Raw genomic sequence first — 23,393 nt, 5'->3', positions numbered from 1 at the left:
CACTAGAGATGAGCGAACGTACTCGTCCGAGCTTGATACTCGGGCGAATATTAGCGTGTTCGGGATGCTCGGTACTCGTAACGAGCACCACGCGATGTTCTGGTTACTTTCAGTTTCCTCTCTGAGATGTTAGCGCGCTTTTCTGGCCAATTGAAAGACAGGGAAGGCATTACAACTTCCCCCTGTGACGTTCAAGCCCTATACCACCCCCCTGCTGTGAGTGGCTGGGGAGATCTGATGTCACCCGAGTATAAAAATCGGCCCCTCCCGCGGCTCGGCTCAGATGCCTTGTGAGTTAGCTGAGGGAAAGTGCTATCGTGCTGGAGCTGCTGTAGGGAGAGCGTTAGGAGTTAGTGTAGGCTTCAAGAACCCCAACGGTCCTTCTCAGGGCCACATCTAATAGTGTGCAGTACTGTGTTAGCACTGTATTTTTTAATTTTTTTTCAAAATTGGATCTGCAGAGCATTGCGCCCTGCAATAGGGACAGAAGTGGTGGTTAGGCAGGGAGAGTGTTAGCAGTAAGTGTAGGCTTCAAGAACCCCAACGGTCCTTTCTAGGGCCACATCTATCCGTGTGCAGTACTGTCCAGGCTGCTGTTAGCAGTGTTGCATATTTTTTTTTCTTCTCAAAACCGGCTGTGCAGACCATTGCACCCGGCATTAATACTACAGGGATAGAATTGTGTAGGCAGGGCCAGAAGACATACATTATTCATTGAATAAACGCAGTGTGGCTTTTCCTTTGAAAAACAAGGGAACAAATTGTATTTCGCCTGCCTCTGACAGTCCTCGGGGCTCTGGGTACGTGTGTGCTGCGTGCAGAACGTTAAAAAAAATCAGACGCAGCCAGCTACGTTTACTGCAGGCTTGCGCCAATTTTTTTCCTGCATGGGAAATCCCTGATCTGCTGTAGCGAATAACTTTGCATCACTGTAGTTCTCTGACACATTTGCAAGGCCACAACACAGTTATTAAACTTAGTAGTATTTATTGAATACACGCAGTGTGGCTTGTCCTTTGAAAAACAAGGGAAAAAATTCTATTTTGGCTGCAGGCTTGCGCCAATTTCTTTCCTGGCTTGGAAATCACTGGTAATACAGAGGGGTAGGGGTAGGCCTAGAGGACGTGGACGCAGCCGAGGACGCGTAGGCCCAAGTGAGGGTGTGGGCACAGGCCGAGCTCCTGATCCAGGTGTGTCGCAGCCGACTGCTGCGCGATTAGGAGAGAGGCACGTTTCTGGCGTCCCCACATTCATCGCCCAATTAATGGGTTCACGCAGGAGACCTTTATTAGAAAATGAGCAGTGTGAGCAGGTCCTGTCGTGGATGGCAGAAAGTGCTTCGAGCAAGCTATCATCCACCCAGAGTTCTGCGCCGTCCAGTGCTGCAAATCCGAATCCTCTGTCTGCTGCTCCTCCTTCCTCCCAGCCTCCTCACTCCACTACAATGACACATGCTCAGGAGCGGGAAGACTCCCAGGAACTGTTCTCGGGCCCCTACTCAGATTGGGCAGCAATGGTTCCTCTCCCACCAGAGGAGTTTATCGTCACTGATGCACAACCATTGGAAAGTTCCCGGGGTCCGGGGGATGAGGCTGGGGACTTCCGGCAACTGTCTCAAGACCTTTCAGTGGGTGAGGAGGACGATGACGATGAGACACAGTTGTCTTGCAGTGAGGTAGTAGTAAGGGCAGTAAGTCCGAGGGAGGAGCGCACAGAGGATTCGGAGGAAGAGCAGCAGGACGATGAGGTGACTGACCCCACCTGGTGTGCAACGCCTACTCAGGACAGGTCTTCAGAGGGGCAGGCAAGGGCAGCAGCAGGGCAGGTTGCAAGAGGCAGTGCGGTGGCCAGGGGTGGAGGCAGGGACAGACCGAATAATCCACCAACTGTTTCCCAAAGCGCACCCTCGCGCCATGCCACCCTGCAGAGGCTGAGGTGCTCTAAGGTCTGGCAGTTTTTCACACAGACGCCTGACGACCGACGAACAGTGGTGTGCAACCTTTGTCGCGCCAAGATCAGCCGGGGAGCCACCACCAACAGCCTCACCACCACCAGCATGCGCAGACATATGATGGCCAAGCACCCCACAAGGTGGGACGATGCCCGTTCACCGCCTCCGGTTTGCACCGCTGCCTCTCCCCCTGTGCCCCAACCTGCCACTGAGATCCAACCCCCCTCTCAGGACACAGGCTCTACCGTCTCCTGGCCTGCACCCACACCCTCACCTCCGCTGTCCTCGGCCCCATCCACCAATGTCTCGCACCGCACAGTCCAGCCGTCGCTAGCGCAAGTGTTGGAGCGCAAGCGCAAGTACGCCGCCACGCACCCGCACGCTCAATCGTTAACCGTCCACATAGCCAAATTTATCAGCCTTGAGATGCTGCCGTATAGGGTTGTGGAAACGGAGGCTTTCAAAGCTATGATAGCGGCGGCGGCCCCGCGCTACTCAGTTCCCAGTCGCCACTACTTTTCCCGATGTGCCGTCCCAGCCCTGCACGACCACGTCTCCCGCAACATTGTACGCACCCTCACCAATGCGGTTAGTGGCAAGGTCCACTTAACTACGGACACGTGGACAAGCACAGGCGGGCAGGGCCACTACATCTCCCTGACGGCACATTGGGTGAATTTAGTGGAGGCTGGGACAGAGTCAGAGCCTGGGACCGCTCACGTCCTACCCACCCCCAGAATTGCGGGCCCCAGCTCGGTGGTGGTATGTTCGGCGGTGTATGCTTCCTCCACTAAAGCACCCTCCTCCTCCTCCTCAACCTCTGTCTCGCAATCTAGATGTGTCAGCAGCAGCAGGACGTCGCCAGCAGTCGGTGTCGCGCGGCGTGGCAGCACAGCGGTGGGCAAGCGTCAGCAGGCCGTGCTGAAACTACTCAGCTTAGGAGATAGGAGGCACACGGCCCACGAACTGCTGCAGGGTCTGACAGAGCAGACCGACCGTTGGCTTGCGCCGCTGAGCCTCCAACCGGGCATGGTCGTGTGTGACAACGGCCGTAACCTGGTGGTGGCTCTGCAGCTCGGCAGCCCCACGCACGTGCCATGCCTGGCCCACGTCTTTAATTTGGTGGTTCAGCGCTTTCTGAAAAGCTACCCACGCTTGTCAGACCTGCTCGTAAAGGTGCGCCGGCTCTGCGCACATTTCCGCAAGTCCCACACGGACGCTGCCACCCTGCGCACCCTGCAACATCGGTTTAATCTGCCAGTGCACCGACTGCTGTGCGACGTGCCCACACGGTGGAACTCTACGCTCCACATGTTGGCTAGGCTCTATGAGCAGCGTAGAGCTATAGTGGAATACCAACTCCAACATGGGCGGCGCAGTGGGAGTCAGCCACCTCAATTCTTTTCAGAAGAGTGGGCCTGGTTGGCAGACATCTGCCAGGTCCTTCGAAACTTTGAGCAGTCTACCCAGGTGGTGAGCGGCGATGCTGCAATCATTAGCGTCACCATTCCTCTGCTATGCATCTTGAGAAGTTCCCTGCAAACCATAAAGGCAGCCGCTTTGCGCTCGGAAACAGAGCCGGGGGAAGACAGTATGTCGCTGGATAGTCAGAGCACCCTCCTGTCTATATCTCAGCGTGTTCAGGAGGAGGAGGAGGAGCATGAGGAGGATGAGGAGGAGGGGGAAGAGACAGCTTGGCCCACTGCTGACGGTACCCATGCTGCTTGCCTGTCATCATTTCAGCGTGTATGGCCTGAGGAGGAGGAGGAGGAGGAGGAGGATCCTGAAAGTGATCTTCCTAGTGCGGACAGCCATGTGTTGCGTACAGGTACCCTGGCACACATGGCTGACTTCATGTTAGGATGCCTTTCTCGTGACCCTCGCGTTATACGCATTCTGGCCACTACGGATTACTGGGTGTACACACTGCTCGACCCACGCTATAAGGAGAACCTTCCCAGTCTCATTCCCGAAGAGGAAAGGGGTTCGAGAGTGTTGCTATACCACAGGACCCTGGCGGACAAGCTGATGGTAAAATTCCCATCCGACAGCGCTAGTGGCAGAAGGCGCAGTTCCGAGGGCCAGGTAGCAGGGTAGGTGTGGAGATCGAGCAGCATGTACAGCCCAGGCAGTGCAACAGTCTTTAAGGGCCTGGACAGCTTTATGGCTCCCCAGCAAGACTGTGTCACCGCTCCCCAGTCAAGGCTGAGTCGGCGGGAGCACTGTAAAAGGATGGTGAGGGAGTACGTAGCCGATCGCACGACCGTCCTCCGTGACGCCTCTGCCACCTACAACTACTGGGTGTCGAAGCTGGACACGTGGCCTGAACTAGCGCTGTATGCCCTGGAGGTGCTTGCTTGTCCTGCGGCTAGCGTCTTGTCGGAGAGGGTGTTTAGTGCGGCTGGGGGAATCATCACAGATAAGCGTACCCGCCTGTCAACCGACAGTGCCGACAGGCTAACACTCATCAAGATGAACAAAGCCTGGATTTCCCCAGACTTCTCTTCTCCACCAGCGGACAGCAGCGATACCTAAGCAATACGTAGGCTGCACCCGCGGATGGAAGCATAGTTCTCTCTCACCATCCAAAACGGGGACATTTCTGCTTCATCAATCTGTGTATAATATTCCTCCTCCTCCTCCTGCTCCTCATCCTGAAACCTCACGTAATCACGCTGAACGGGCAATTTTTCTTAGGGCCACAAGGCTCACTCATATAATTTTTCTAAAAATTTTTTATACGTTTCAATGCTTTTAAAAGCGTTGGAACTTTAACTTGAACCAATTTTTCGTTAAACTGGGCTGCCTCCAGGCCTAGTTACCACTTAAGCCACATTAACCAAAGCGATTAATGGGTTTCACCTGCCATCTTGGTTGGGCATGGCCAATTTTTACTGAGGTACATTAGTACTGTTGGTACACCAATTTTTTTGGGCCCTCACCTACAGTGTAATCATAGCAATTTCTATGTTCTTCGCCTGCACTCATGGTACAGAAAGGTGTGTGGGGTTGGCCTACACTTTAGCTACATAAATGTAACTTGGGCCTTGGCTATACTGCAGCTACTGAAATGGAACTAAGACTGCGCTCCCACTATACTGCTGCTTCGGAATTGTTCCTGGGGCCTGTGTAGGCTGCTACTATTACTTAAATGGAACTTAGACTATGCTCCTCCTATACTGCTGCTTCGGAATTGTTACTGGGGCCTGTCTTGAGTGCTACTATTACTGAAATGGAACTAATAATGTTACGAATTCTGGGCTCTGCCTATACCGCTGCTAATGGTATGTCTCTGGGGTGTGGAAACAGAGGCTTCCCAAAGACATGATGGCAGCGAGGCCATTTCCCACCAACGCGGTTACTGTTAAGGTGCATATAACCACGGACACGTGGAGAGGACACGTAGTGCCTCAAAAACATCCCCCTCCTCCTCCAACAATGAAAACATTCTTGGCAAATGCCTTTGCATTGGTTCGTCTGGTGGCAGTCCAAGAATTTCACCTTTACCGACACAACAAGAGAGCCCCCCCACCATCCCCCCGCCACGGCCCACTTAATCCTGGCCACATTCCGAAAACCAACAAAATAAAACCGCGCTACTAGGTCCGCAGTCACCACCACATTACCACCAACGCGGTTACTGTTAAGGTGCATATAATCACGGACACGTGGAGAGGACACGTAGTGCCTCAAAAACATCCCCCGCCACGGCCAACTTAATCCTGGCCACATTCCGAAAACCAACAAAATACAACCGCGCTACTAGGTCCGCAGTCACCACCACATTACCACCAACGCGGTTACTGTTAAGGTACATATTACCAGTCTGACTGGGGCATGCAGACACCTTGACAGAATGAATAGTGTGTGGCACATAGGTTCCCCATTGCTATGCCCACGTGTGCAGCTCCTGATGGCAGTGGCACAGGATTATATTTCTCATTGCTTCTGTACAGCATTGTGGGCTATCGCCCCACCACTTTTAAAGAGGGTCGCTGCCTAGCCGTGCCAACCCTCTGCAGTGTGTGCCTGCAGTTCCTCCTCATGGCAGACGCACTTATAAATAGACATGAGGGTGGTGTGGCATGAGGGCAGCTGAAGGCTGCGCAGGGACAGTTTGGTGTGCGCTGTGGACACTGCGTCGTGCAGGGGGGAGGGGGGTTGGGCAGCATGTAACCCAGGAGAAGTGGCAGCGGAGTGTCATGCAGGCAGTGATTGTGCTTTGTTGGAGGTAGTGTGGTGCTTAGCTAAGGTATGCCATGCTAATGAGGGCTTTTCAGAAGTAAAAGTTGTTGGGAGGGGGGGGGGGCCACTCTTGCCGGTATTGTGGCTTAATAGTGGGACCTGTGAACTTGAGATGCAGCCCAACATGTAGCCCCTCGCCTGCCCTATCCGTTTCTGTGTCGTTCCCATCACTTTCTTGAATTGCCTAGATTTTCACACATGAAAACCTTAGCGAGCATCGGCGAAATACAAAAATGCTCCGGTCGCCCATTGACTTCAATGGGGTTCGTTACTCGAAACGAACCCTCGAGCATCGCGATAAATTCGTCCCGAGTAATGAGCACCCGAGCATTTTGGTGCTCGCTCATCTCTATTCCACACCCTTTTCTACTGGATGGCTGGAACCAGTGTAGGACTCTCCAAAGGAAATTAAATGCTGGAAAACAAGGGAATTGGGAATTATTTTAACCCTTTCCAATCCATTTATTTTTTCTCACCCATTCTCCCCAGCTCCAAATAAATTGGAGCTGGGAGAATGGGTGAGAAAAAATACATTTTCCCTGCACCCTCCTGATCTGACAGAGTTCAGGAGGGTGCAGGGAGGGACCTGCTTACCTGACCGGCGTCTTGTGCATTCTCCTTCTGCCTCCCGGCTCGGCGATCATGTGACCGCTGGGGTCAGGTGACACCTGGCGGTCACATGATCGCCGGGTCGGGAGACAGTAGGAGAATGCACAAGACGCCGGTCAGGTAAGCAGGTCCTTGCACGGTGCAGGCTCCCGGCTCGGCGTTCATGTGACCGCCGGGGGTCAGGTAACACCGGCGGTCACATGATCGCCGGCCGGAATCTATGCATTGCATAGCGCTAATTGAGCGCTATGTAATGTGTAAAGGAGTGGGCAGAAAGGGTTAAAAACCCTTTCTGCCTTCTCCTCGGGGGTCCTCGATGACGACCAGTAAAGGAGTGCATCTGCACCCGATATGCCTGACGATCGGGTGCAGATCCACTCCTGCACTGCAGTGTCGGGCTTGCCCCGACATCGGAGCTGTGGAGGAAAATGATGATGTCGGGGCAGGCCCGACATTGGACTGGAAAGGGTTAAAGGAGTTTTCCCACTATGATATAGGGAATACATGTCAGGTGGTTGGGGCATCGACCCCTGGGGATTCTAAGATCTATGCACCCTGAATCCACCATGAGAATGGAGCGGAGGTGCACATGTGTGACTACTATTCCATTCACTTCTAAGACGGAGGAAGATTGCATCGATATCCCATAGAAGTTAATGGAGTGATGGTCACGCATGCCCACGACCACTCCATCCTCATAGAACGATAACACTGGACATCAAAAATGCACTTTCAAATTTTGTCCTTTCTTAAAATAGTTAAAGTACCCTAATTTTGGGTTGAGAAACACGAATATGACATTGGATTTTATTAGCTTTGGTTTTTAAGATTTACTGATCTCAAATCAAAATGCTAAAACTATGCCCTGAAGTTCTTTCTTTTCTCAAACTGTTGACCAGTGTAATTGTCCCATGTAAATGGCCATAGGTGTACAGAGAACATTGCATATATCTAATAAGTGTTGGACTAATCTGTCTTCTTATCTTTCCTTAGCTCCGATTTGATGTAGTGCCCAAGACTGCAGGTAAGTAGCACAGTCAGCACACTGAGATATGACTTGTTGCACTAACACATTTGTTGCATATCATGATATGGTCCATTTCTGGTACACGGTAATAAGGAAGTTGGAACAATATCTCTGCAGCGCCACCTATTGGATGGCAGCATTTCTTCAAATTAATGTACGACTCTTTAAACAAGTCTTTAAAACCATGATTGGGAATAGGAAGCCAAGCCAGAAAACCTTACACAGAGAGCCGTTTCGGGGTGTTTGCCCCTCATCAGAGTGCAGTAGGTTTCTGGCTTGGCTGGTGAGAGGTCTGTGATGTGGATCGGGAGGGGTGTCTCTCTTTAAGGGAAGCACCTAGAAGGTATGTGGAAACACCTAGGAGGTGAGTGGGTCGGGAGCGATAATGTCTCTCCCCAAGAAGAGAACCTAGAAGGGATGTGGAGACACCTAGGAGGTGAGTGACTTACAAGACTCCGGGTAATATATGCAAATATATGGTACATGGTATACACAGATGGACATACAACTTTTAGCTGAATTCACAATCAGACCAAGACCTGAGACATGTATGGTAATATTTACAAGTGTTTCTGAGAACCAGAAGTGATGGGTATAGAAAGGAAATATAGGAGCCATCTGTAAGAAGTTCTCAAAGTCAATTTTATTTAAAGGAAATCTGTTGGGTGAATTTAGCATATCCAATTATCATCAAATATGAGGCGCCAATAGCGGATAAATATATCTCTAACCTTTTCCTTGCCCAGTGCTTTCATTTGCGGATAATCCGATTTTGCATGCTTCCCATATGGTATGCTACTGACCATGAAGCTGTCAGATAGGTACTTCCACTGCCCAACTTGTCCGAGCGCTCTCTCCTTCTATATCTTCAACCACACCCTCTGTGTTGATTGGCAGCTCTAATTCAAAGGAGCTGGAGACGACATGCATGATTGGGTGACTGCATCAGCGTATGAGCGGTGACGTCTGTTCATCTCCCTATAGACTCCATGATGTCACGCACAACAAACCACACATATTCTACCATTGTTTTTTTACTTTTTTTTTATATTGTTGTGCCATGTTATAACGGTATCCCTTTCAATAAGATTACTGCATTCAAGAACTTCGTCAATCTCCATCGCTCCCATTGAAGTGAATGAAGCGCTTTCTTAAAAGATAAGATTGTATTATCATCACCACATTCCAAGACACATAATATTTATTATTTTTCGGCCTGTGTGAAGCCTTGTTGCTTTGGGACGAGTTGTAGTTTTCATTTATGCAATTTTGGGGTACATACAACTTTTTCAATCACATTGGATTGCATGTTTTGGAAGATAGATGAATGAAAAACAGCGAGTCTAGCAATGTTTTTTTTTTCTTACAGTGTTCACCATGCGGCATAAATGGCATTAACTTTAATTTTAACTTCATTCTTCGGGTCAATGGAATTACAACAATATCAAATTTATGCGTTTTTTTTACTTTCTACTAGTCTTGCAGAATATAAACCCTCTTTTTAACTCCATACACAATAGGGCATACATGTGTGCCCTCCAGCACTGAGGGAGTGTATAGAGCAGGCCCAGGAGCCAAGCCCGCTTTATACCCAGTAGGTGAATGCTGTGTCACACTGCTGAGACTTGACGACCATTTAACCTATTAATTGCAGCATCTAAGCTGGAGCGACCCTCCCTTAACCACTCAATTGGCCTTCCCGCAACCCAATCAAAATGTTCCAATGGCTATAATAGCAGTCTAGTGAACAAAGCCTATGGGAAGCCTTAAAAGATAAAATAGAGGTGCAATACACTGCAATCCAAAATATTGTACTGCAATGTACAGGGGATCAAACTACTCCAAGTTCATTAAAAAACTGTAAAAATAAGTTGAATAAAAAGTTTTAAAATACTTAAAAAAAATTAATTATAAAACCCTTTTGCCTTATAAAATTGAAAATTTTATATGTATAATTGGAATTGCTGCATCCGCAAAATTCTGGATACTATTAAAGTATCACATTACTTGGGCTGGAGACTGAATAGTGTAAAAAGAAATTTACAAAATGCCCAAATTGTGCTTTTGGTCACACTGCCTTTAAAAAAAAATGGAATAAAAAGTGATCAAAAAGTCACATGCACCCCCTAATGATATGCATAGGAACTGCAGCTTGCCCCGCAAAAAAAACAAGTCCTCATACAGCCCCATCAATGAAAAAATATGAAAGGTTTAAGACCCGGAATATGGCGACAAAGAGCTATTTTGTTTAAAAAAATATGTTTTCTTCATTTTTGAAATGTAGTAAAATATAAAAAAAACTAGATAAATTTGGTATCACCGTAATTGCACTAACACAGAATCATATTAAGAAGTTGCTTTTACTGCACCATGAACACCATGAAAACAAAAGAACTATGGCGCAACTGCATTTTTAAGTACATTTTATGGTACATTAAATGGTTCCATTATGTCAACAACATTAAAAAAAGTTATAACTCTTGGAAGGCAGGGACATTATAATTACAGCAAATAAGGTTAAAGATAACTCAGGAGAGAAGGGATCAAAAATAACTCTATTTACATCACTTAATAGCCTAATTCTGGCTATTTTTTACCCTTACAGTGTTCGCTATGCGGGATAAATAATGTAATACTGATATAGTATTGTTGATTGCAAATACTGCGATACCCATTAACTTTCAATTTTTCCAGAAAATTGAGTTTTTTGAAGGGGGGGGTAAATGTGTTTTTGTATTGTTTTTTACTCTGGATTTCTTTTATTATATTTTACATCTTACACATATTTTTTGTCTCTCAAAGAGACTTGAAGATGTGATTGTTTGATCGCTAGTATAGTACACTGCACTACTTATGTTGTACAGTGTAGTATGCATTTGACAGCTTCTTTTTTAGGCCCTTCTGGAGGCAGGGTCTAATAAGTTGGCATGCATGTCAGACCCGGAGGCCTTGATCAAGTCTATGGTTGCTATGCAACTGAACACAGGGACCTCTTCTCCTATCAACAGCTTACATGCCACGGTCACTGTTGACCACAGCATATAAGGGGTTAAACAGCTTGGACAATAGGTTACTCAGTTCCTGGCCATTAGAGCAGGAGCTCGGCTGTGAGCAGACAGCCACATTCTTACTCTTCCCAGGACAAGATATCTGTACTGGCCTTAGACTGGGCCACCATGATATAGGCCCCTTGTCCAGGGCAGTGATTTCGCCAGCCGACATTTCCCATAGCATTGCTATGGAAAGCGCTGACACTTGTCCACGAGCGGAGAATCATTGCTAATCTTTCCTAACCTAAACCCTTATGGCCATTTCAATAATTCAGCCGATTTAGAATTTGTTTTCCGTTGCTTATTACCGCTAACCGGTTGTGATCACTTGCATCAGTCCCTGTCCTTGCAGTCCTATATTGTACGAACACACTAGGACCAGTGTCGTAGGAAGCCAACTATCCTATCAGTATGTTGTTGGAGTGTGGGAGGAAACCAGAGGTCACCCGTACAAACACGGGGGAGCATACAAACTCCATGCAGTAGTATCCTTGGACCCAGGACCCCACTACTGCAAGGAAACAGTGCTAACCATAGAATGTTGACATGTTGCAATATGCGGTCATTCCTGCATGTTTTCCCTTGAAGACTAAGTTTATTCTAACCCTTCAACGGACTATTTGCTTTCTTTTCTGCTTGCAGACAATTTCCTTAAACTCTGTACAGGTGAGGCCGGCTATGGATACAAGGGCTGCACTTTCCACCGCATCATCCCTAACTTCATGTGCCAGGTAGTTAACTGTGGCTTCATTCTCCTTATCTGTTGTAGATACTTTTCCATTTCCCGATTCATCTTCAGGCTTCCTACAGACAGATTTTTTTTGTGACGTATTTTGAGTTATGTGGTTTTTTTTTTTCTTTAAACACACTTTTTTTTAGGTTTTCTTTCTTCTATTGAGAAGTCTATGGGAAAACGTCTAAAAAAAGACGCCAGTCCTAGAGCATGCTGTGTTTGAGGAAAAAAAAAACTGCATAGCCCCAAAAAAGTGAAGTGGGAAAAAAGTCACAAAAAAAGAACAATGCATGTAGTGTGTTTCATATTTCCTGTACTGACCTACAACTCACATCTGTCTGTGGCATTTCCTTAAATGCCAGTTAAAATGCTGCTAAAAATGCAGCATTTTGACGCAAACCGCTCTGTGTGAAACCATCTTTATATAGTTTCTGGTTTTAAAGGGAACTTGTCACCTCTGGTGAAGTCCGCACGCTAACTCATTTCAGGAGTCTGATGGATGGAGTACATGTGCGCAAGAATCTCAAAAGAGTCCAATTTTCATACCACATGTGCACTTCACCGGCGGACAGCGTAGAAATGGGGAGAGGGTGAGTATAAAAAATACATCCCCCAGCTCCCCGAACACTACCATAACCTAGTTAATGTTGCTGTTTGGAGGTGATAAGTTCCCTTTAAGCAAGGGCATGCCAAGAGGAGGTCAGCACTGGGAAACAAATCAAAATGGTATTTCCCTTCTTGTACTAATTTGTGATCTACGAGTCAATTTGTGACCTCATGAGTCACTTTTCCCTTGCAGACACACGCACATCAGCTAAAATATTAAAAACATTGGCTAATAGTACATGGGTCTTCCTCATGCAGCTAAAACAGCTGTGACCCATCAGGTCATGGACCCTACAAGACCTTTGAAGGAGTCCTGTGGGATCTGGCAGCAAGACGTTAGCAACAGTTCCTTTAAGTCCTGTAAGTTGTGAGGAGCAGCCGCCATGGATCAGACTTGTTCTTCCAGCACATCTCACAGATACTTGATCGGATTGAAATCTGGGAAATTTGGAGACCAAGTCATCACCATGATCTTTGTCATGCTCCTCAGACAACTTTTGAAAAATTTTTGTAGTGTGACAGGGGGGCATTATCCTGCCGAAAGAGGACACTGCCATTAGGGAATACCGCTGCCATGAAGGGGGTACCTGGTCTGTACAATGTTTAAAGGCAATCTGTTAGCTACTTTTATCCTATAAACTAAATTACAATGGTCGGACTACTTATGACGCCACTCAATGCATTCAGTGGCACCCTTCAGCGCCACTACTGCCAGGGCAACAATAGGGAAGTTAAAGGGGTTCTGTCATTACAATCTGTATTTTTTTTCTCCAGTAAATCCGCCCTGCCGGTACAGGCTGTGGTAAATAACACATACAAAACGTTTTTTTCAGTAGTTGTACTTACCTAGGCTCCATTTTTCACCTCCATGGTCTGTTTACATGTTCAGCCCCTCCTGCTAGGTCATCTCCCAGCACCCCTTGCTGTGCTGACCACTTCCGCCCTCACAAAGCTACTTCCGCCCATCCAGTGCAGTGATTGGAGCTGTGCAGCCCTGCCTGCAGTCCACCAAAATCTGATAGTGTTTCTCCCTGCCTCTGTCCCTGAACACCCAACACTTCCCAAGGGCTTCCAGATCTTCCTTACAATCTTTGGCTGATTTTACATAAGTGAGCACTATTTCAGTCCAAGTAACTCAGACCAACTTTTCACAAGGCAAATATGCAAGTGCATATATACATATATACAAACACACAGACATATACTCACACACACATAGATATATGTATGTATATGCTTGTATATACACAAGCAGAGAGATGGGTAGCCGCAGAGACGCAGATAGAGATACACACACTAGATATTTATAAAACACATATATATATATATATATATATGAGTACACATACATACATATATGCTGTCCTTGTCTGCAGGGGGGGAGAATGGAAGAGCCAGGAGCAGGAACTGAGCTGCCGCCCCCTCACCACTATTTGCAATGGGAGGGGAGGAGCGGGGGCGGAGCTAAGCGGCGAGACTTAGCTCCGCCCCCATCTCACCCCCTCCTATTGCAAATAGTGCAGAGGGGCAGAGAGGAGGCAGAGAGGGGGCGGGAGCTCAGTTCCTGCTCCTGGCTCTTCCATCCTCCCCCCCTGCAGACAAGGATCTGCCCTGCTGATGCTCTGCTCTCCGTCCCCTGTTGTCATGCTCCCCTGCGGTGCTGTAGCCTCCGCTATTGGTCCACTGCTCCAGCTGTGTCGTTCCCCCGCTGTGAGCCTCCGCTGTTGTACCGCTGCTCTGCCTTCTCCCCTGATGCTCTGGCGCTGAAGGACCCCCACTCTGAAGCTCCTGTGTCGCAGGAGCCTTTGCTGCTGGCCCGCTGTTCTGCCTTGTCCCTTGATGCTCCTCTGCGCTGCCGCTGCTGTGCCTTCTCCCCTGTGCCTTCCGGTACCCCCCTAGCAATGCGCCCAGCCAATGAGGAAGTGGGGGCGTCACCTGGCTGTCAAGCAGCCCAACAGTGGTGTACACCCACTACTTCCCTGTCTGGGCAATGAACGCTACGTCACTAGTGACGTATGCGTACATTGACCTGCAGGAAGCAGAATGTAGCGCAATGTACGTTACATCACCGGATCCAGCTAAATCGGGTAGCTGCAGGTCACGTGACACAAGCTGCTAGACGATTCAGGAGAAGATTTGGGAGGAGAAGAGGAGAGGTAAGGTTGCCTGGGGAGCAATAGGTAAGTATATAATTTTTTGTTTTTAATGACAGAACCCCTTTAAGCATAACACTTACATCCCTAGACTCAGGGTGTCAGCTACTTTTGGCCCATAAGCTTAGCTTATAGGGCTAAAAGTAGATGACAGACTCCCTTTAAATTGGTGGTACATGTCATAGTGACATCCTCATGTTAGCCATTGCAATTTGACCTTTTGTCAAATTTGCTCATATCCTTACACTTGCCTATTTTTCCTGCTTCCGACATCTCAACTTCAAGAACTGACTGATCACTTGCTGCCTAATATATCCACCCCTCACAGGTTCCGTTGTCATCATATCAATGTTATTCACATCACATCCCAGTGGTTTTAATGTTACAGTTGATCAGTGTATATGCACTTGCACCCAGGCCCTGGTGCACCCAAAGGTCTGCCATATAGGAAGACATCAGTATTATAAATTGGACATAGTAGGGACTCAGTTACAGACTTTGCAATGGGGCACAGGACTTATGCCTCAGTACATAAGCTATAATTTGTAATACATTGTAGGTGAAAATGTGTTCCACAGCGTTCTGGTCTTGGGACACTGGACACATTCCCTTTAATTAAAAAATCATGCCTTTAATTAAAAACTCTTTCATCTTTCCCTCTACTCTTGTCTATAAGCAACCAGCTATTCTTACACTCTCATCTTTGTTATCTTTTGCCCCTCACTCCAGGGTGGTGATTTCACCAATCACAATGGCACAGGGGGTAAGTCTATATATGGTGGTAAGTTTGAAGATGAGAACTTCATCTTAAAGCACAGCGCTCCAGGGACGCTCTCTATGGCAAATGCTGGGCCCAACAGCAATGGCTCTCAGTTCTTCATCTCGACCATCAAGGCTGACTGGTAAGAAGAAAAGTCTAAAACAACATAAACATTGTTGTATAAAGTGCAAGTGATGTACAGTACTGTGCAAAAGTTTTAGGCAAGTGTGGAAAACATGAAAGTGTTAATAGTTAATTTTTGTCAACAAAATTCAAAGTAAATGAAAAAAAAGAGAAAAAAGAAATCTAAATCAAATTAATATTTGGTTGACCACCCTTTGCCTTTAAAAGAGCATCATTTCTTCTAGGCACACAGTCAGGGATTTTGTAAGTATATAGTCAGGTATATGATTAACCAATCATACCAAACAGGTAATAATGATCATCATTTTCACATAAAATACAGGCATTAACTGAAAAAGAAACTACTGTGTAGGAAGTTTAATACTAGGTGTAGAACAGCCATACTCTGCTACAAAGGTGAGGTTATGGAAGACAGTTTCATGTCCCAGGTCATATACCATGATAAGACTGAGCACAGCAACACGACACAAGTTAATTATACTGCATCAGCAAGGTCTCTCTCAGGCAAAGATTTCAAAGCAAACTAGGGTTCCAAGACGTGCTGTTCAAGATCTTTCGAAGAAGCGCAAAGAGACGGTTGAGGACCGTAGATGCAGTGGTCTCCAAGGAAACTTCGTGCAGCAGATGAAAGACACATCATGCTTAATTCCCTTCGAAATCGGAAGATGTCCAGCAGTGCCATCAGCTCAGAACTGCCAGAAACCAGTGGGACCCAGGTACTGTTCACAGAAGTCTGGCCAGAGGTGGTCTTTATAGAAGAACTGTGGCCAAAAAGCCATAGCTTCAACATAGAAGCAAGGCCAAGCAACTCAATTATGCACAAAAGCATAGCAACTGGGGTGCAGAAACATGGCAGCAGGTGCTCTGGACTGAGGAGTCAGAATGTGAACTATTTGGCTGTAACAGAAGACAGTTTGTTTACCAAAGTGCTGACAGTGGTACAATGAGTGTCTGCAGGCAACAGGCAAGCATTGTGGAGAGTGGTGGAGGTTCCTTGCAAGTTTGGGCCTTCAGCAAATGGAGTTGGGGATTTGGTTAGGATTAATGGTGTTTTCAATGCTGAGACATACATGCAGATACTTATCCGTCATGTAATATCATCAGAGAGGCATCTGATTGTCTCCAAACTTATTCTCCAGCTGGACAACAACCCCAAACATACAGCCAATGTTATTAACAACTCTCTTCAGTGTAAATAAGAACAAGGAGTCCTGGAAGTGATGATATAGTAACATAGTATGCTAGGCTGAAAAAATACAAATGCCCATCCAGTTCAGCTTGTTCCACCCCCTACCCCACCTCCCCGTGTTGATCCAAAAGAAGGCAAAAAACTCCAATGAGGCAGAGGCCAATTTTCCCCATTTTTGGGGAAAAAATTATTTCCTGACTTCATAATGGCAGTCAGAATAATCCCTGGATCAACACTCTTCAGAGAAAAGTTCCTTCCTGACTCCAAGTTCGTCAGTCAGAAGATCCCCGAATCAACAACCTCTCTGGTTATTTATCTATATCCTGTAATGTCGTATTGCTCTAAGAAAACATCTAGTCTCCTCTTAAACGCCTCCATTGATTTTGCCATCACCACGTCCTCAGGCAGACAGTTCCACAGTCTCACTGCTCTTACTGTAAAGAACCTCCTTCAGTGTTGATGATGAAACCTGCTTTCTTCTAGACGTAGAGGATGCCCTCTTGTTACTGTCACAATCCTGGGTATAAACAGATCGTGGGAGAGATCCTTGTATTGTCGCCTCATGTATTTATACATAGTTATTTGGTCGCCCGTTAACCGTCTTTTTTCCAGGGTGAATAATTCCAATTTGGATAGCCTCTCTGGGTTTTCCAGTCCCTTCATTCCATGTATTAGTTTAGTTGCCCTTCTTTGAACTCCTTCAAGCACTGCATCATCTTTCCTGAGCACCGGTGACTAGAACTGTACACAGTATTCCATTTGGGCCTGACAAGTGCCTTATATAGTGGGAGGATAATGTTCTCATCCTTCGCCCCTATACCTCTTTTAATGCACCCCAAGACTTTATTTGCCTGTGCAGCAGCTAACTGGCATTGAATGCTCCAGTTAAGTCTACAGTCAACTAGTACCCCCAGGTCTTTTTCCATATCACTTTTCCTTAGCAGTACCCCATTTAGTGTATATTGGTGACATCCGTTACTCCTGCCCATGTGTACAATCTTACATTTAGCGATGTTGAATCCATTTGCCATTTTTCTGCCCAAGCCCCCAGCTTATCCAGGTCCTTTTGTAGCTGCACATTGTCCTCTGTTGTATAAATCATCTTGTATAATTTTGTATCATCTGCAAATATTGATATTTTGTTGTGCAGCCCCTCTATCAGGTCATTGATAAATATATTGAACAGTATGGTGCCCAATACTGAACCCTGTGGCACCCCGCTAACGATGGTGGCCCAATCAGAGTACGAACCATTTATTACCACCCTCTGCTTTCTATCTCTGAGACAGTTCTTTACCCATATGCACATGTTTTCACCCAGACCGAGCTGTCTCATTTATATATCAGCCTATTATGTGTCACGGTGTCAAATGCTTAAGAGAAATCCAGATATACAAGATTAATAGACTCTCCCAGGTCCAGCCTAGAACTTACTTCATTGTGGAAGCTGATCAAATTGGTCTGACATGATTGTCCCCTCATGAACCCATGCTGATGAGGAGTTATGCCCTTGTTGTCCTTGAGGTATTCTAGGATGGCGTGTCTCAAAAACCCCTTGAATATTTTTCCAATTATTGAAGTGAGACTTACTGGCCTCTAGTTACCAGGCTTTCTTCTTGACCCCTTTTTGTACATTGGAACTACAATGGCAATCTGCCAACCCAGCGGTACAACTCCGGTCTCAATAGAGTCCAAAATATAAGAAATAGCGGACTGTCTATTATGTCACATAATTCCCTAAGCATGTATTCCATCTGGGCCCGGCGATTTGACAATTTTAATCTTTTTCAGCCGGCTCTGCACCTCCTCCTGCGTTAGGCAGGTGATATTTAGTGGGGGTTTAATTTGATCCTCTTGCATCTCGCGTGACATTTCTTTTTCTCTTGTAAATATATTTGAGAAAAAATGAATTAATAAATTTGCCTATTCCCCATTATCTTCTATAGTTTCTCCTGCATTATTTGTTAAAGGGCTAGTGTTTTCAGCGCAAATCTTTTTACTGTTTATGTAACTGAAAACTAGTTTAGGGTTATTTTGCTCTATTTGGCAATCAGTTTCTGCCTCTTCCTTGGCAGTTTTTATTTTTTTCCTACATTTTTTTCTGCTTTGTTTTTAGCTCTTCCTCACTGCCTTCTTGTTTTAGTAATTTAAATGCTTTGGGTTTTTTTCACTTATTGCCCCCTTACAGTCTTGTTGAGCCACATTGGTTTCCTTCAATTCATTGCTCTTATTTTTGTAGGGTATGACCTGCTCACATGAAGTAATTAGGATGTTTTTAAACTTCTTCCATTTGTCGCCTGTACTGTTATTTTTGAGGATATTGTCCCATTAAATGTTGCCGAGAGTTATTCTGAGCTGATCAAAGTTGGCTTTACTAAGGCTTATTTTTTTTTGTCGCTCCCTGATAAGGCTTCCTATTGAATGACAAGTGGAAATTAATTATGTTGTGGTCACTATTTCCAAAGTGTCCCTTAACCTGCACCCCCGTGAGTCTGTCCAGAGTGGCCCTTCCTCTAGTTGGCTCCCGTACAAGTTGGGTAAGGTAGTTATCTTTAATTGTTCTCAAGAACTTATCACTCTTGTGAGATTCATAGGTTTTCTCTCCCCATATTATATCCAGATAATTAAAGTCCCCTATAATAATTGTACATCTGCTCAACACACTAAAGCGCTACGCCTCTGTACGGACTCAAGATTGTGTCCATTTAAAACTACAAACGCACTATAGTGTTGCATAGGCCAATTGCACCTCTTCAGGCTAAGATGGAAGGACTCCTGTCCCTTACTAATCAGGGATGTGGTGAACCCCTGTCTAAAAGCGGGGTGCTCATCCCAATAAGGTCGGCCCCACTGTCTTCATCTGGGATATAGAGTGATGCACTAAACACACAGGATACGACACTGTCCAAAAACACTGAACACAGAACAGGACTGCACATAGAGCGCATGTCTGGCCCCCTGCACAGACATAAAACACGTCACTGTTCACACCAACACACATGGTTATGCATACAATATATAACAGGAACCCCACCCAGAGCTCACAAGCATACAGATGGAAAACCATAGTCAGTCCAAGTGTCCTTACACCAGGGGAATAGAGAGTCAGCCACCGTGCTGACATAGGGAACAGTGTCAGGCATCACCCATCTAACACACACATAGGACATCAGACGTCTGGGGGCCACACCTGCCCAGGGATAGGGAGAAACCTGCGGGCCGCCTGCACCTGTGTGGTCCCCGTACCACACACTACACAATGCACGCACCCCAGAATGCAAGGAGGGGAGGGACAGCAGGTGTCCAGACCATCTTCAGGGGAGGAGAGAGAGATACTACAGACAAGCATGCACCATACCAGCTCTGAGTGGGCTCAACACAGGGTACAGCAGTAAAGCACTAAAATGACCAGCAATCTCTCCCAAGAGTTTGCTGGTATTCATCTGCAGCACACAAAGGGGAATGGCAGGTGGAGAACACCACAGCCAGCCAGCTCAATTATCCCTTACCTGTAAAGGTGTGCACAAGGAAACCTGTAGAACCACAGGTCCCAGACGCACAACCTTAACAATAATTACTTCATTGCGTTTGACACCTCTTCTTGACTAATTTGTAAATGATTAAGGAAATCCAGTTTAGGGATGTAGAATTTCTTTGATAGTTCTGGGAATGTTAGAAAGCGCCCATCCTCCCAAAGTTGATTAATATGTGTTAGGTCTGATCGCTTCTATTTGGAAAGACAAAGATTCTCAATGGCGGTTCAAGTATGGTCATTTCAGCCTTATGCAGCAGGAAGGAAATTAATTTTAGTTTTTTGGTCACCAAGTTCCAAACATTTGCAGCTGCAAGAAGGGTGGTTGAGGTAAGGGGTGATTTACAGTTAAAATATAGTTGGGCTAATTGGTGTTTTATGGAGCGGTTCTTTAGCCTATACTTCTCAATGGATGCCCATTCTTTCAGGATCATTCAGCCACGAAAATCTAAGTTGATCCAAGATGGTCGCCCTGTAGTATTGAATAATAGAGGGGGACCCGAGGTCACTGTGTTTCCGATGAATGTATAGAATGTCTCTTCTAACCCTGGGTTTCCTGTTCACCCAAATGAAGGCCAAAAGTGTGGATTGGATATCCTTAAGAAAAGAGATTGAGAGGGGAATGGGGAACATTTTGACACCTTTTCCTTTTGTCTTAGTAATAAGTTTTCAGTTTCTTCTGTTACTTTTGGTGGCCTATAGAAAACCCTTATCAGGATTTTATTAGTTTTCCCTCTCTATATTTCTACCCATAGAGATTTCATGTGTTCATCTCCTGCACCTATATCTTCTTGTAGCTTCGACATTAAGTAAGATTTAACATACAGACATACCCCTCCTCTGGTCCCTTGTAAAGAGCTTGTAACCCAGTAAATTCACCGCTCAATCTCACTTTTCTTCAAGCCATGTTTCCATTATTCCTACTATATCATGGTTTTCTTAAGACATTCTCACTTCAAGCTCACCCACTTTACTGATCAGACTTCTTGCATTTGTTGGCCTACAATTTATATGGTTGTGGTTATTGTTTATATTTATTATGCTAGTTATGGTCCTATTTACTGTGACCCCACAAAGCCCGAATCTCAACATCATGGAGTCTGTTTGGGATTACATAAAGAGTCAGAAGGATTGGAGCAAGCCTACATCCACAGACGATCTGTCATTAGTTCACTAACATGTTTGGAACAACCTCCCTGCCGAGTTCCTTCAAGAACTATGTACAAGTGTACCTAGAAGAACTGATGCTGTTTTGAAGGCAAGGGACGATCACACCAAATATTGATTTGATTTTGATTTCTGTTTTCTTCATTCACTTTTTATTTGGTTAATTGAGAAAAATAAACTATTAACACTTCTATTTCTGAAAGCATATTTACTTTGTAGCATTTTTTTCCACAACTGCCTAAAACATATACACAGTACTGTACATTGTATTCCTCGTATCTTGTACCAATTCTTCACCCATTTCTCTTGTCCACCCTAATCCGCTGTTCTTTTCTTCTCCGCAGGCTGAATGGCAAACATGTTGTGTTTGGCACTGTAGTTGAAGGGATGGAGGTCATTAAGAAGATGGAAAGTTATGGCTCCAATAGTGGAAAGACCAGCAAGAAGATTGTTATTGCTGATTGCGGGATTCTAGAAGAGGCGCCCACTGCTTAACATCCATCTACCCCTACTATGGCATACATGACATTACTGCATACAACACATAAAAGAGCTGACCATAATGCTTTCCAAGAGCACATACACTCTTTCTAGTGTAGCTAGGACTCATCAACTCATTATACTGACCACTGTGGTATTACCATTATCAATGACACTGCCCCGTACTGCTTCGAGCCATAGCAGCCTTAATAAAGTGCAGCTGATCATGCAGTAGTACTATTACTTTGCTTATTAATGTCTCTGTTAGACTCTGTTCACATCTGCATTACTGGCTCCATCGCAAGTTCATTGAGATATTACTGCATGCAATGCTATTTTTACTAGCCCCAAGACAGAACCCAGTGGACACCATCGGTCAATGAGATTCGTCGATCTCTGCTGGTCACCATTGTGCAATTGATCCGGTGTGGTTTCAGGTTATGATGGAAACCTTGACACAGATGTGAACAGAACAATAGTGTCTTGGCCATATTTGCATTCTGGACTTACATGCATGATGCCAAAGAAGAGTCCTAGCCTTCTGACTCCCACCCTCTCGCTGTACGAGGAGCAATACCTTGCAAGTGTACTGTTTACGACTAGAAGACCCACCTCAGGGTTCTTTCTTATTTAATGTTCCTTTGATGTTTAAAATTATGAATAAATTGCTGAAATAATGATATAATCAGAATGCTCATTTCTTAATAAAGGTGTGGGATATACAGAGTGGGTTACTGGGTCAAACCTCAAAAGGAATTTCACATTTGCTCTAGAATGCCTAGTAAATTAGTCGAGAGCCATAGACCTCCATTCTCTTCAAGCTGTCATTAGCATAGAGGAAAACCATGCAGCTAATTTGGGTCCCAGCAATGTTTGGCCCCAGCCCCTTTTGTGCTGGGTGGCTGGAACCAACGCAGGACCCCTCTCCCAAAGGAACAGTTTTTCTCAAAAACAAGGGGTTTGAGGAATGTTTTAAGGGTCATGTAAAGGTAGCAGAAGGGAAAAGAAATACCAGACCCTTCTGTCTTTGGTGCTAAGACCCAGCACCTTTATAAGGGGCCCATTTTGATTTTTGCTATGGGGTCCCCCAAACAGTTTGGTATGCAAACCCTATACATAGTAAAACAGGGTAAAATCTATTTAAGGATACAAGCAAAATGATAGGATTAGCTAGCCCGCCCTTCTCTATTTTCAGTTTACATAATATTTCCCTCTAGGTCACCCTATTCTCGGTCTGATTCTTGACATGGTCATCACAAAAGGATAAGACACAAAGCTGACACTTAAGGGAAGGGATTTAATTGGAAGTGAAACTTTCAGCTCCAACACTGATTACGACATCTAGCTCCACTGCACTGACAGCTCTGGCCATACGATCAGCTGATTGGTGCGGATCCCGAGCAATGGATAGGTCAGCAATGGTTATGTCCGGAAAACCCTTTACAGAGTGAGGCCACTATCCTGGTTGGTTAACATCCCCTTTGCTATTAAGTGGGGAGAACTTGTGCAGAACTTACCTTTCCAGAGGTATAACATTGTTAACAAGGAAAAAGGAATGGAAGTAGAAACAAACACCAGATTCTACGGATCAACGTGTCACAACCAGCAACATATGTTGTCAGAAAATGTAATGAGTTTATTGACTTCTAGAGAAAAAGGACCCTCCATGTAGTATAGTCAGCAGTGTTGATAGCATAACGGTGCAGCCTCACTCTATCATCACTCTTCTTTTCTTCATACTCACCCT

The 23,393-nt window shown here is 45.8% G+C and overlaps 1 protein-coding gene across 1 annotated transcript in view; it reads left to right on the top strand.

Annotated features, from left to right (window-relative positions):
• Positions 1-22,309, top strand: part of LOC136610819 (peptidyl-prolyl cis-trans isomerase-like) — a 36,314-nt gene extending 14,005 nt beyond the window's left edge. Inside the window, exons 2-5 of the mRNA XM_066590015.1 lie at positions 7,799-7,829; positions 11,525-11,613; positions 15,104-15,276; positions 21,511-22,309. Of these exons, the coding sequence (XP_066446112.1) occupies positions 7,799-7,829; positions 11,525-11,613; positions 15,104-15,276; positions 21,511-21,661 (444 nt within the window). The 3' untranslated portion in view covers positions 21,662-22,309. The remainder of the gene's footprint in view (positions 1-7,798; positions 7,830-11,524; positions 11,614-15,103; positions 15,277-21,510) is intronic.
• Positions 22,310-23,393: the final 1,084 nt, after the last annotated feature.

The sequence above is a fragment of the Eleutherodactylus coqui genome, chromosome 2 (assembly GCF_035609145.1).
Source record: "Eleutherodactylus coqui strain aEleCoq1 chromosome 2, aEleCoq1.hap1, whole genome shotgun sequence".
Classification (NCBI taxonomy): domain Eukaryota; kingdom Metazoa; phylum Chordata; class Amphibia; order Anura; family Eleutherodactylidae; genus Eleutherodactylus; species Eleutherodactylus coqui.
Note: the sequence above shows the minus strand (reverse complement) of the source record. Positions and strands in the feature narration are given on the sequence as shown.